General features: G+C 37.3%; 1 protein-coding gene across 2 annotated transcripts in view; it reads left to right on the top strand.

Moving 5' to 3' along the window:
• Positions 1-14,592, top strand: part of UIMC1 (ubiquitin interaction motif containing 1) — a 179,318-nt gene that overhangs the window by 59,931 nt on the left and 104,795 nt on the right. The window contains exon 2 of one of the 2 annotated variants that reach the window (XM_007463080.1): positions 6,006-6,160. In XM_007463080.1, the coding sequence (XP_007463142.1) occupies positions 6,014-6,160 (147 nt within the window). In that variant the 5' untranslated portion in view covers positions 6,006-6,013. Of the gene's footprint in view, positions 1-6,005; positions 6,161-14,592 lie in introns of those variants that run through there. The other variant, XM_007463079.1, reaches the window with a different exon arrangement.

Raw genomic sequence — 14,592 nt, 5'->3', positions numbered from 1 at the left:
CAGACTTTTTTTTTTTTTTTTTTTTTGTACGTGGGCCTCTCACTGCTGTGGCCCCTCCTGTTGCGGAGCACAGGCTCCGGACGCGCAGGCTCAGTGGCCATGGCTCACGGGCCCAGCCGCTCCGTGGCACGTGGTATCCTCCTGGACGGGGGCATGAATCCCCGCGTCCCCTGCATCGGCAGGCGGACTCCCAACCACTGCGCCACCAGGGAAGCCCTGTACAGACTTTTTTTGATAATAAGGTGTAACATTTCCCTTAGGAGTAGTTGGATGATTAAACAGTTTGAGAAGTTTGTAACACAGTTAAGTTTGTTCTTTTATATTTTTTAAATTGCTTTGCCTTAAAAAAAAAAATAATTTGGTTGCGTTAGGTTTTAGTTGCGGCAGGCAGGCTCCTTAGTTGTGGCATGCGAACTCTTAGTTGCAGTATGCATGTAGGACCTAGTTCCCTGACCAGGGATCAGACCTGGGCCCCCTGCATTTGGAGTGTAGAGTCATATCCACTATGCCACCAGGGAAGTCCCTAAGGTTGTTCTTTTTTTAAAAAATTATTTATTTATTTATTGGCCGTGTTGGGTCTTCGTTGCTGCGCACGGGCTTTCTCTGGTTGTGGAGAGTGGGGGCTACTCTTCGTTGTAGTGCGTGGGCTTCTCATTGCGGTGGCTTCTCTTGTTGTGGAGCATGGGCTCTAGGCCTGCGGGCTTCAGTAGTTGTGGCACTCAGGCTCAGTAGTTGTGGCACACGGGATTAGTTGCTCTGTGGTTTTTTGCGGTACGTGGGCCTCTCACTGCTGTGGCCCCTCCTGTTGCGGAGCACAGGCTCCGGACGCGCAGGCTCAGTGGCCATGGCTCACGGGCCCAGCCGCTCCGTGGCACGTGGTATCCTCCTGGACGGGGGCATGAATCCCCGCGTCCCCTGCATCGGCAGGCGGACTCCCAACCACTGCGCCACCAGGGAAGCCCTGTACAGACTTTTTTTGATAATAAGGTGTAACATTTCCCTTAGGAGTAGTTGGATGATTAAACAGTTTGAGAAGTTTGTAACACAGTTAAGTTTGTTCTTTTATATTTTTTAAATTGCTTTGCCTTAAAAAAAAAAATAATTTGGTTGCGTTAGGTTTTAGTTGCGGCAGGCAGGCTCCTTAGTTGTGGCATGCGAACTCTTAGTTGCAGTATGCATGTAGGACCTAGTTCCCTGACCAGGGATCAGACCTGGGCCCCCTGCATTTGGAGTGTAGAGTCATATCCACTATGCCACCAGGGAAGTCCCTAAGGTTGTTCTTTTTTTAAAAAATTATTTATTTATTTATTGGCCGTGTTGGGTCTTCGTTGCTGCGCACGGGCTTTCTCTGGTTGTGGAGAGTGGGGGCTACTCTTCGTTGTAGTGCGTGGGCTTCTCATTGCGGTGGCTTCTCTTGTTGTGGAGCATGGGCTCTAGGCCTGCGGGCTTCAGTAGTTGTGGCACTCAGGCTCAGTAGTTGTGGCACACGGGATTAGTTGCTCTGTGGCATGTGAGTCTTCCCGGACCAGGGCTCGAACCCGTGTCCCCTGCATTGGCAGGCGGATTCTTAACCACTGCGCCACCAGGGAAGTCCTAAGATTGTTCTTTTTAAATCAGTGACTATTTAAGTCATTAAGTCTCTGGTTGTGGAGACTTTGGTTATAATGTAAAATCATCTGGGGAGGTTTTTGTTTAATTTAGGTAGAATTCATAGAACATAAACATTTGGTTATAATGTAAAATCATCTGGGGAGGTTTTTGTTTAATTTAGGTAGAATTCATAGAACATAAAAATCCAACATTTTAGTCATTTTAAAGTGTATAATTTAATAGCTTTTCATACCTTCAAAATGTTGTGCAGCTATCACCACTTTCTAATTTTAAACATTTTCATCACCCCAAAAAGAAACCCTATAGTCATTAAGTAGTCACTCTATATTTCTCTCTCCTCCAACTTCTAGCAGTCTTAATCTGCTTTCTGTCTCTGTAGATTTGTCTATTCAGGATGTTTCATATAGACAGAATCATAAAATATGGGGGCTTTTGTGTCTGGCTGCTTTCATTTAACATAATGTTTTCAAGGTTTATCCATGTTGTAGCATGTATCAGTACTTTATTCCTTTTTAAGGCTGACCAGTATTCCATTTTATGGATGTCCCACATTTTGTGTATCCATTCATCATTTGGGTTATTTACATTTTTTGGCTATTATGATTAAGTCTGTTATGAACATTTAAGTACAAGTTTTTTTTTGAATACTTTTTAATTTTCTTGGGTGTTTACCTGGGAGTAGAATTGCTAAGTGTATTTTAACTTTTTGAGGAATTGCCAAGCTATTTTCCACAGCAGCTGCAGAATTTTATATTCTCACTAGCAGTGGATGAAAGTTTTAATTTCTCTGCATCCTTGGGACTTGCCTGCCAACTCAGGGGACACGGGTTCGAGCCCTGGTCTGGGAAGATCCCACATGCCGTGGAGCAACTAAGCCCATGTGCCACAGCTACTGAGCCTGTGCTCTAGAGCCTGTGAGCCACAGCTACTGAGCCCGTGTGCCACAACTACTGAAGCCCACATGTCTAGAGCCGGTGCTCCGCAGCAAGAGAAGCCACCACAATGAGAAGCCCGTGCACCGCAATGAAGAGTAGTCCCTGCTTACTGCAACTAGAGAAAGCCCTCACACAGCAACAAAGCCCCAACGCAGCCAATAAATAAATAAATTTATAAAAAATTTCTCCACATCCTTGACAACATTTGCTGTTTTCTTAAAATAAAAAAAACCCCACAACTTTGAGATATGATTCACTTACCATATAATCCACCCACTTAAACTATACAATTGAAATTAAAAAACAGAACTGCCATATAATCCAGCAATTTCACTTCTGAGTATTTACCCGAAGAAAACAAAAACACTAGTTTGAAAAGATATATGCACATCAGTGTTAATTGCAGCATTATTTATATTTATTGATAGGTTAGTGGTTAAAGAAGTCGTACACACACACACACACACACACACAGTGAAATATTACTGAGCCATAAAAAAATGAAATGTTGCCATTTGGAACAGCATAGATAGATCTAGAGGGTATTATGCTAAGTGAAATAAGTCTGACAGAAAAAGACAAGTACAGATGTGTGATCTCACTTACATATGGAATCTAAAAAACAAAACAAAACAGACTCATAGATACAGAGAATAAACTGGTGGTTGCCAAAGGGGAGGGGGATTGGAGATGGGGCAAAATGGATGAAAGGGATTGAGGTATAAATCTCTAGTTAAAAGATAAATAAGCCATGAGGATGTAATAGCATAAGGAATATGGTCAGTAATATTTTAATAGTTTTGTATGGGAGCAGATGAGTTACTAGGCTTATTATGGTGATCATTTCATAATGTATGCAAATGTCAAATCACTATCTAATATACCTGAAAATAACATAATGTTGTATATCAATTATATTTTCAATTAAAAAACATACAGTTGAAAAGTACAGAATTTTAAAACATTTTATTACCTCAAAAAAGAAATCTCTCTGCCCCTTAGTGGTTACTCTTCAACTCTTCCAATCCCCCTGTCCTTGACAACCACTAATCTTCTTTCTATGTTTATAGATTTGCTCTTCTGGATGTTTCATATAAATGAAATCATATAATATGTGATATTTTGTGACTGCCTTCTTTGACTAAACATGTTTCCAAGGTTTATTCATGTTGTAGCCTGTATTAATACTTCATTCCTTCCTTTTTCCCCCACAGTGACTGCACCATTTTACATTCCCATCAACAATATACTAGGATTCCAATTTCTCCATATCCTCGTCAGCTCTTGTTATTTTCCATTATTTTTTTATAGCGATCATTAGTGGGCTTTGCATTTGCCTGATGACTAATTATGTTGAACACCTTTTCATGTGCTTACTGGTCATTTATATATCTTTAGAGAAATGTATGTTCATATTCTTTGCCCATTTTATAGTTGGTTTATTTGCCCTTTTACTGTTGAGTTGCAAGAGTTCTTTATATATTCTGTATACAGTTCCTTTATTACATAGATGCTTTGTAAATATTTTTCCCATTCTTTATTATTTTTTTAAACTTTTCTTAATATTATGGTTTGGAGCACAAAGGTTTTTAATAAGATGAAGCCCAGTTTATCTGTTCTTTCTTTTGTTGCTTATGCTTTTTAAAAAAATACATATGTTTATTTTATTTATTTTTGGCTGCGTTGGGTCTTTGTTGCTGTGCACAGGCTTTCTCTAGTTGCAGCAAGTGGGGGCTGCTCTTCATTGCGGTGCGTGTGCTTCACTGCGATGGCTTCTCTTGCAAAGCATGGGCTCTAGGCATGCAGGCTTCAGTAGTTGTTGCACGTGCACTCAGTAGTTGTGGATCACGGGCTCTAGAGTGCAGGCTCAGTAGTTGTGGTGCATGGGCTTAGTTGCTGTGTGGCATGTGGGATCTTCCCGGACCAGGGCTTGAACCCATGTCCCATGCATTGGCAGGTGGATTCTTAACCACTGCGCCACCAGGGAAGTCCCATTGTTGTTTATGCTTTTGATGTCATATTTAACAAAGTATTGCCTGTCCAAGATGACAAAGCTTTATGCATATGTTTTGCTTAAGAATTTTATAGGTTTTGCTCTTTCATTCAGGTTTTTGATCCATTTATTTCGTGCAGTTCTTTATTATGTGAGGTAGAGGTCCAGTTTCATTCTTTTGCATTTGGATATCTGGTTGTCCCAGTACCATTTGTTGAAGAGACTTATACTTTGCCCATTGAATTATCTTGGTACCTTTGTCGAAAGCAATTGATAGCAAACGTGTGGGTGTTTTCTTGACTCTCACATAATGAATAGTTTTTCTATTCCATTTATCTTTATTTCTATTCTTGTGCCAGTGCCACACGGTCTTCATGATGTAGCTTTGTAGTAAGTTTTGAAATTGAGATGTGTGAGTCCTTCAGCTTTGTTCCTTTTTTTCAAGATTATTTTGGCTATTCTGGGACCTCTGTTTTTCCATGTGAATTTTAGGATCAACTTGTCTATGTCTACAAAAAAGCCAATAGGAATTGTATTAGGGATTATGTTGTATCTGTAGAGCAATTTGGGGACTATTGTTGTCTTAACAATGTCAAGTTTTCCAATTCATGAACATGGGATGTCTTTGCATTTACTTAGATCTTTTATATCTTTCAACAATATTTTAAAGTTTTCAGTTGCAGGTCTTGCACTTTTGTTAAATTTTGTTAAGAATTTTATTATTATTTAAGAATTTTATTATTTTTGATGCTATTAAGAATGGAATTTAAAATTTTCATTTTTGGATTATTTATTGCTAGTAGATAGCAGTATAATTGATTTTTGTATATTTACCTTGTATCCAGCAATCTTGCTGAACTTTTTCATTAATTATAACAGTTTTTTAGTGGATTTCTTAGTTTTTTTTAAATACAGGATCATGCCATCTACAAAAGGCAGTAGTTTTACTTCTTCCTTTCCTATTTGGATGTCTTTTATTTCTTCTTCTTGCTTAATTGACCTGTCTAGAGCCTCCAGTATAATGTTCAATAGAAATGATGAAAGCAGACATTCTTGTCTTGTTCCTGTTCTAAGAGGAAAGCATTTAGTCTTTCACCTTTAAGTATGATATTAGCAGTGGGTATTTTGAAGATGTCCTTTATTGGGTTGAGGCATTGGTATTAAAAAAAAACTTTTAAATAAATAATAATATATAGTCAAGAGGACCAATTATTTAAGTTAATGTTTAAGGAACTAGGATAGATTATTGTATTTTTCCTATTGAAATATTGCTGAAGAGATGAGGTTTATATATTTATATATGTATTTTTTCCTTTATAGAAAAAATACAAATCTCAATGAGTAGTAGAAGAGTTCAGAAGTCCAGTTTTACTTCTGTTAGATGCATATCTTTTTTTTTTACATGACCAAATTACAAATAACATCTAAAAAACTTATACTTTAAATTATTTTTCCTTGTATTTCAGACAAAAGGATGCCACGGAGAAAGAAAAAAGTTAAAGAAATCTCTGAAGCTCAGAACCTGGAGAAGAAAGATACAGAAACTACCAGTTCTGTCAATGTGAAGAAGAAGCGTAGACTTGAGGATGCATTCATTGTGATATCTGATAGTGATGGAGAGGTCAGTATTATGAAGAGTAGAGCGCTAGGTCTCAGACTAGGCCTCCTTATCTGTGACTGGTTTGTTTTGTGAGACTATACCTTAATGACACCATGAAGTTTTTTGATTTTTTTTTTTTTAAATTAAAAATTTTTTTTAAGGTTTTTTTTTTTTTTTTTGTGGACCATTTTAAAGTCTTTATTGAATTTGTTACAATATTTCTTCTGTTTTATGTTTTGATTTCTTGGCTGGGAGGCATGTGGGATCTTAGCTCCCCGACCAGGGATCAAACCCGCACCCCCTGCATTGGAAGGCAAAGTTTTAACCACTGGACCGTCAGGGAAGTCCTGACCATGCAGTTTTTACTTAGCTTCATTTTGATTTGTAAATGGAATTAAGAATTACTTAAGGGCTTCCCTGGTGGCACAGTGGTTGAGAGTCCGCCTGCCGATGCAGGGGACACAGGTTTGTGCTCCGGTCTGGGAAGATCCCACATGCCACGGAGCGGCTGGGCCTGTGAGCCATGGCCGCTGGGCCTGTGTGTCTGGAGCCTGTGCTCCACAACAGGAGAGGTCACAACAGTGAGAGGCCCGCGTACCGAGAAAAAAAAAAGAGTTACTTAAAAGAAAGAAATCATACTGTTTGGCTGAGGATGGATCATAGTTCCTCAGTTTTATATTAACTGAAGGTGATATTTTAAAACTATTTGAATAAGTTAGATGTGAATCTTAATTTTCATATGTCTGGAAAGTGAGAGAAATACAATGGAAATGCCTTTTAAGTCTCTAGACATACTCTGTCCAATGTGGTAGCAACTAGCCACCTGTAGCTATTTAAATTTAAATTAATTAAAATTAAATACAAGGAAAAATCAGTTCCTTTCTTACACTAGTCACCTTTAGTACCTGCTGTGTTAGTGCAGGTATAGAACATTTCCTTCATTGTAGAAAGCTTTGTTGGACAGTGCTGTAATAGATCTTAACATTTTTCCTTTGTTCTGTATTTCCATTTGTTAATTGGAGATTTGTACCTGTCTATAGGTCACATCCAGTAAGCCAGTGAAGTAAGTCATAGTTTTTTCCTCTAAGTTTACCTCTTGCTCTTCTTTATCTTCTATCTCATTTGATGGTAGAACCACTCATTTACCTCAAGCTGTAAAGCTCAGAATTATCCCTAACTCTTTCATCTATCTCATGTTTTATACCTAATCATTCACCACAAATGATTCACCATATCCTTTAGCTTTTTTAATATGATTTTTCTTTTTTTTTAAATTTAATTTATTTTTATTTTTGGCTGCGTCGGGTCTTTGTTGCGGCATGTGGGATCTTCGTTGTGGCGCGAGGGTTTTCTCTCTCTTGATTGTGGTGCATGGGCTCCAGAGCGTGTTGGTCTTTGTAGTTGTGGCTTTCAGGCTCCAGAGCACGTGGGCTTTGTAGTTTGAGGCACACGGTTCTCTAGTTGAGGTGTGCAGGCTCAGTAGTTGCCCCGTGGCATGTGGGATCTTAGTTCCTCGACCAGGGATTGAACCCGCATCCCCTGCATTGGGAGGCAGATTCTTTACCACTGGACCACCAGGGGAGTCCCACATCCTTTAGCGTTTAACCTCTTAAATGACACTCACATCTGTCCTTCCTGTTCCATTTTTCATTTATTTTCTTGATCACTTGTTATTTGAGTTCTTATAGCAGACTCTTAACTTGCTTCTCTGCCTTCAGTTTTTTCTCTCTAAATTTCACTTAGCTTACTCCAGCTTTTTTCTAAGAATTTAAATTTTAGATCTTTGTACTTGCTTGCTTAGAAATCCTTGACTCCATAATCCCTACAAAATCAGTTTAGAATTTTAATGTGGTATACTCTATCAGAACCTTTACAGTCTGAATAGTCTCATTTATATTCTTATCAGTAGTGTGTTAATTTCCTTGTTCCCTGCAAAAACTATTATGACATTTTTTATTTTTCCCAACTTGATAATCAGAAGTATGTTTTTAATAATAAGCAAGATGGAACATTTTTTCATATTTCTGTTGGATATTTGTTTTTTAGGGGGGGAACTTTCTTGTAGTCTGATTTTTAATTAGGATTTTGTCTAAACAGTTCTTCTTTTTTTTTTTTTTTTTTTTTTTTTTTTGCGGTACGTGGGCCTCCCACTGTTCTGGCCTCTCCCGTTGCGTAGCACAGGCTCCAGACATGCAGGCTCAGCAGCCATGGCTCACGGTCCCAGCCGCTCCGCGGCATGTGGGATCTTCCCGGACCGGGGCACGAACCCGTGTCCCCTGCATCGGCAGGCGGACTCCCAACCACTGCCCTACCAGGGAAGCCCTAAATAGTTCTTTTTTAAAGTATAAAAGTATAAAGAAGAGAACAATCCATTGATGCTACTATTTGGATAACTAAACTTAATATTGACAAGAGTAAAATAGTTATACATGTACATGTATATTAAAAAGTTAGGGCTTCCCTGGTGGCACAGTGGTTGGGAGTCCGCCTGCCGATGCAGGGGACACGGGTTCGTGCCCCGGTCCAGGAAGATCCCACATGCCGTGGAGCGGCTGGGCCCGTGAGCCATGGCCGCTGAGCCTGCGCGTCCGGAGCCTGTGCTTTGCAACAGGAGAGGCCACAACAGTGAGAGGCCTGCGTACCTCCAAAAAAAAAAAAAGTTATCTACATACCTGTTAAAAAATCAAAACAGAATAAAAACAGTTCAAAAGTGTTTGAAAATAAAAGTGTAGAAAGGTGTAAAATGAGGATGTACATCTGAGTCAGTGTACATTTAATGAAAGGTAACAGTTTCTTCTGTATTCTTCCAGAAAAAAAAACTTTATCCATAATACCATCAATAAAAACTTTTACAGGAAAGGAATCATGTGACACATAATGTTTTGCTTTTTCACTTAATATTACTTGTAGATCTTTCTGTAACAGCACATACAGATTTATCTCATTAAATTTTTAAAAATTGTCAAATATATTGTATGTACAGGAGAGTGCATAATATGTAAATGCATAGTTTAAAAAAAAGAATCTGAACACATATTTACCATATTTGAAGCCCTCTTGACTTAGTGTGGACCCTCCCCAAATGCGTCTCTTTCCACACATCCAGAGGTAACTACTATATTTATCTTTTCCATTCTTTTCTTTACACTGCTACCACATTTACATGTGTCTCTAAACAGTGTACATTTATATTGAAAAACTGAGTCTCAGTGGTTAGGCACTTCTACCAGTGTTTTTCAGCAATCTATCCTTTCTCCAAAGATTTGAAATTTCACCTTTATTGTAAATTAAAATCTTGTCTGTAAATAGGTTAGTTTTTGGATTTTCTGTTTTGTTCCATTGATCTATAACATATTTTTGAAATAAATATTCAGTTGATTATCTTATGTTTTTTAGATAGGCACTTATATCTGCTAATAATGATAATTTTTCTCTTTTCCTTTCTAGTGTTTACAATTAACTTTTTTGCTTGTTTTATTGCATTGACTGTAGACTCCACAATAATGTTGATTGATGTCAGTGATAGAGTACATCTTCATCTTGATCTTGAATTTAATTGTGGAAGTATTCTGATGTTTTGCTATATGTTTCATATTTCTGTTTTTTATTATGTTTCAGAAATATTCTTTAACTGCTTATTTACTATTAGTATTTTTAGCAATGTATGTTTAATCAAATATTTAATCAAATTTCATTATTTAGCAAGATGATACAGTTTTTCTCCTGTTATCACTTAATATTATATATTAATACAGTTTTAAATTTTGGAACATGTTCGCATTTCTGGAGTAAATCTTACTTGGTCATGATGTATTACATTAACATAATATTGAATTTTCTTTCTCAGTATATCATTTATGAGTTTGCACCTGTATTCCTAGTGGCGTTTGTTTTATGTAATTGTCTTTTTTTGGTATTGTTTTCATACCATGGTTTATGGTATAAAATAGAGGAAGCTTTTCATTATTTTAATGTTCTACCAGTTTAAATAGTAAAGGAATTTTCTTTAAGGTTTACTAGGATTTGTTCATAAAACTGGTCTACCAACTAATTTTTAATATTACTTTATGTTCTTTTAGTATCTTGGTATTTTTGTGCATTTTTAAAAAAGACTGTTTTACAGTGTAAAAAAGTAGTTGGTAGAGTCATTCTTTTGGGCTGTGAGTTTAAAATTAAATGAATTACTTGATATTTCTTCTGCTCTTTGCACTGCTGACAGCAGTAACTTTAATTTATTCTTCAGCTTAGATGCCAATTTCTTTGGTGGGGGGGGTCCTTGCAGATCTTCCAAGATTGGGGTCAGTTGGCCATCTCTTGTGCTTTCATAGAACCTATATTTCTGTAGTATTGATTGTCACACTGTTTTGAAACTGCCGCTGTGTTTTTCTGCCTTTAACACCAGACCATGATTTCCTAGAGGTTAAGAATTTTATATCTTAAATACCTAACAATAGTGCTTGGCCTATATTAGTAAACATTATCAAAAAATGCCTGTATTAAGTTTTACTTGTTGGTGCTGCTGTTTTATTTATTTCAATATTTCTTCAAGAAAACATTCTAGTTCTCTGGTGCAGAAGAAGCCAGGAAATGTCTTACTTTTTTCTTCCTTCCTTCCTTCCTTCCTTCCTTCCTTCCTTCCTCCCTCCCTCCCTCCCTCCCTCCCTCTGTCCCTCCCTTTCTTTTTTAAATTGAAGTATAATTGATTTACAATGTTGTGTTAATTACTGCTGTATAGAAAAGTGATTCAGTTTTTTGTATATGTATGTATTTATACATTCTTTTTTAAAAATATTCTTTTCCATTGTGGTTTATCACAGGATACCAGATATCGTTCTCTATATAGTGCTATACAGTAGGAGCTTGTTGTTTATCCACTCCATATATAAAAGTTTACAACTACTAACCCCAACCTCCCACTCCATCCCTCCCCCAACCCCCTCCCCCTTTGGCAACCACCAATCTGTTCTCTATGTCCGTGATTTTGTTTCTGTTTCATAGATAGGTTCATGTTGTATTTTAGATTCCACATGTAAGTGATATCGTATGGTATTTGTCTTTCTCTTTCTGACTTACTTCACTCAGTATGATAATCTTTAGTTGCATCCATGTTGCTGCAAATGGCATTATTTCATTCTTTTTTATGGCTGAGTAGCATTCCATTGTATATATGTATCCCATCTCCTTTCTCCACTCATCTGTTGATGGTGGACATTTAGGTTGTTTCCATGTCTTGGCTATTGTGAACAGTGCTGCTATGAACATAGGGGTGCATGTATCTTTTTTTTTTCAATATTTTATTTTTGGCTGCGATGGGTCTTTGTTGCTTCACATGGGCTTTCTCTAGTTGTGGCAAGCGGGGGCTACTCTTTGTTGCGGTGTGCAGGCTTCTCATTGTGGTGGCTTCTCTTGTTGTGGAGCACAGGCTCTAGGTGCGTGGGCTTTAGTAGTTGTGGCATGTGGGCTCAGTAGTTGTGGCTTGTGGGCTCTAGAGCACAGGCTCAGTAGTTGTGGTGTATGGGCTTAGTTGCTCCGTGGCATGTGGGATCTTCCAGCCCAGGGATCGAACCCATGTCCCTTGCATTGGCAGGTGGATTCTTAACCACTGTGCCACCAGGGAAGTCCTCACAGGAATTTTGAGAGGAATTAAATGAGGTGATGTATTTAAAGTACCTGACACATAATAAGTCTGCAGTACATAGTAACTGTTTATTAAAAGCTTCTATTGTATAAGCTGGTAGACATATTGTAAGAAACACATTTATATAAGAGAGTACAAAAATCATGAAATCACTTCTTTGATACCAGTTGGATCATCTGCCTCACTGCCTGAAGAAAGATGCACATAAGGATCAGTAACCAGTTGGATTCTGTTGGTCCCAAAACAATCCATGAGGCCAGTTAATGAATTGGATCTACAGTTGATCCTTGAACAACACAGGTTTGAACTGCATGAGTCCACTTATACATGGATATTTTTCAATAGTAAATATTACTGTATTACATGATCTGTGGTTGGTTGAACCTGCAGATGCAGAACCGCAGTTATGGAGGATTTGCAGATATGGAGGATCCGTGTATATATAGGGTGCCACCTGTAAGTTATACACAAATTTTTGACTCTGTGGAGGGTCGGTACCCATAACCCTCTCGTTGTTCAGGGTCCACCTGTATTTATTCTTGTCTTCTTCAATTCCCCATTTTCAGGATTCTCAGTTGTAAATTTGAAGTATTTCAGTTGGATAAGTTTTAGCTTTCCTGGAAATGGAAAGATAAATTCCTGTCTGCCATTTTTTCTCCATCTTTTAGAGAATAGTTTTTTGAATCTCATAGCATTTGTTTTGTTGTTAGTATCTGTTCAACCCTTTATGAAAGAGAGCTTAGGCATAACTATGTGCTCTAAAAGTAAAACCATCTGAGAGTTTTGATGAGAAATGGGTATTAGATTTTGTCAAATGTTTTTTCTTCTTTCTTTTTTAACATCTTTATTGGAGTATAATTGCTTTACAATGGTGTGTTAGTTTCTGCTTTATAACAGAGTGAATCAGCTATACATATACATATATCCCCATATCCCCTCCCTCTTGCGTTCCCTCCCACCCTCCCTATCCCACCCCTCTAGGTGGTCACAAAGCACCAAGTTGACCTCCCTGTGCTGTGCTGCTGCTTCCCACTAGCTATCTATTTTACATTTGGTAGTGTATATATGTCCATGGCACTCTCTCACTTCATCCAAGCTTACCCTTACCCCTCTCCGTGTCCTCAAGTCCATTCTCTACGTCTGCATCTTTATTCCTGTCCTGCCCCTAGGTTCTTCAGAACCATTTTTTTATATTCCATATATATGTGTTAGCATACGGTGTTTGTTTTTCAAATGTTTTTTCTTAGTGTATGACATGAACTTATAATTTTTCTTTTTCAGTCTGGCAGAGTGGTGAATTACATTGATCTTTGAATATTAAATCAATCCAGCATTCTTGGGATAAACTTCCCTTGCTCCTGATGTTGGGTTTGATTTGCTAAAATTTCATTTAGGATTTTTGCACGTATCTTCATGAGGGTTGTTTGTAGTTTTCTTATAATGTCTTTATCTGGTTTTGTTGTCAGGGTAATTTTGGCTTTATAGAATGAGTTAGGAAATGTATCCTCTTCAGTTTTTTAGAAGAGTTTATATTATTTCTAACTTAAATGTTTGATAGAATTTGCCAGTAAAATCATCTGGGCTTGAAGTTTTGTTTGTGGAAAGGATTTTAACTACAATTTCAACTTCATTAATACATATAATGCTATTAAAGTTATCTCTTTTCTTGGGTAAGCTTTGATTGTATATTTCAAGGAATTTGTCTATTTCAACTACCTTGTTGAATTTCTTGTTATAAATAGTTGTTTATAATATTTTGTTGTTATACCTTTTGAAATCTGTAGAATGTATGGTGATAACACCTCTCTTATTTCTGATACAGCTCTTTCTTCTTCATCTTGGTTGGCCTGGTTTATCACTTTTGCCTTCACTGATTTTCTGTTTAATTTTTCTGTTTTCAGTTTAATTGATTTCTACTTTGATCTTTATTTCCTTTCTTCTGCGTATTTTATTTTTAAATTTTTATTATTTATTTATAAACATATTTGTTTATTTTGGCTGTACCGGGTCTTAGTTGCAGCATGCAGGATCTTTAGTTACAGCATGCAGACTTCTTAGTTGCGACATGCGGACTTCTTAGTTGCGGTATGTGGACTCTTAGTTGCAGCATGCATGCGGGATCTAGTTCCCCGACCAGGGATCAAACCCGGGCCCCCTGCATTGGGAGTGCAGAGTCTTACCCTCTGGACCACCAGGGAAGTCCCTCTTCTGCTTAGTTTAGTTTTCTCTTTTGATTCTACTTTCTTAAATGGAAGCTAAGGTCAAGCTAAGCAAGAGACCTTCTTTTCTAATAGAGGTGTTTAATGGTGTAATTTTCGCTTTAGAACTACTAAAGCATCCCACAAATTCTTTACATGTTGTGTTTTCATTTTCATTTAATTCAAAATACTTTCTAATTTCCCTTTGATTTCTTCTTTGATCCATAGGTTATTTAGAGGTACAACATTTAGTTTTTAAATACTTGGAAATTTTTCTAGGTTTTTCTGTTAGTTATTTCTGATTTAATTACATTGGTCATATATACTTTGTACATTTGAATCCTTTTTAAATTGATTGAGACTTGTTTTATGATCTAGAATATCATTTATCTTGGTAAATATTCTGTGTGTACTTGAGAAGAATGTGTATTTTGGGTGATGTTTTCTATAAATGTCAATCTGGTCAAATTGGTTTATAATGTTGTCAAATTTACTATATCCTTATTGTTTTTCTGCAAATATTCTACAAATATTTTGAGGGAAGTATTATAGCCTTTGACTAGAATTGTGGATTTGCCTATTTCTCTTTTCAGTTCTGTCAATTTTTGTTTCATGTA

Source organism: Lipotes vexillifer, unplaced genomic scaffold (assembly GCF_000442215.2).
Source record: "Lipotes vexillifer unplaced genomic scaffold, Lipotes_vexillifer_v1.1 scaffold514, whole genome shotgun sequence".
Classification (NCBI taxonomy): domain Eukaryota; kingdom Metazoa; phylum Chordata; class Mammalia; order Artiodactyla; family Lipotidae; genus Lipotes; species Lipotes vexillifer.
This window is presented reverse-complemented; position numbering and strand designations above follow the sequence as displayed.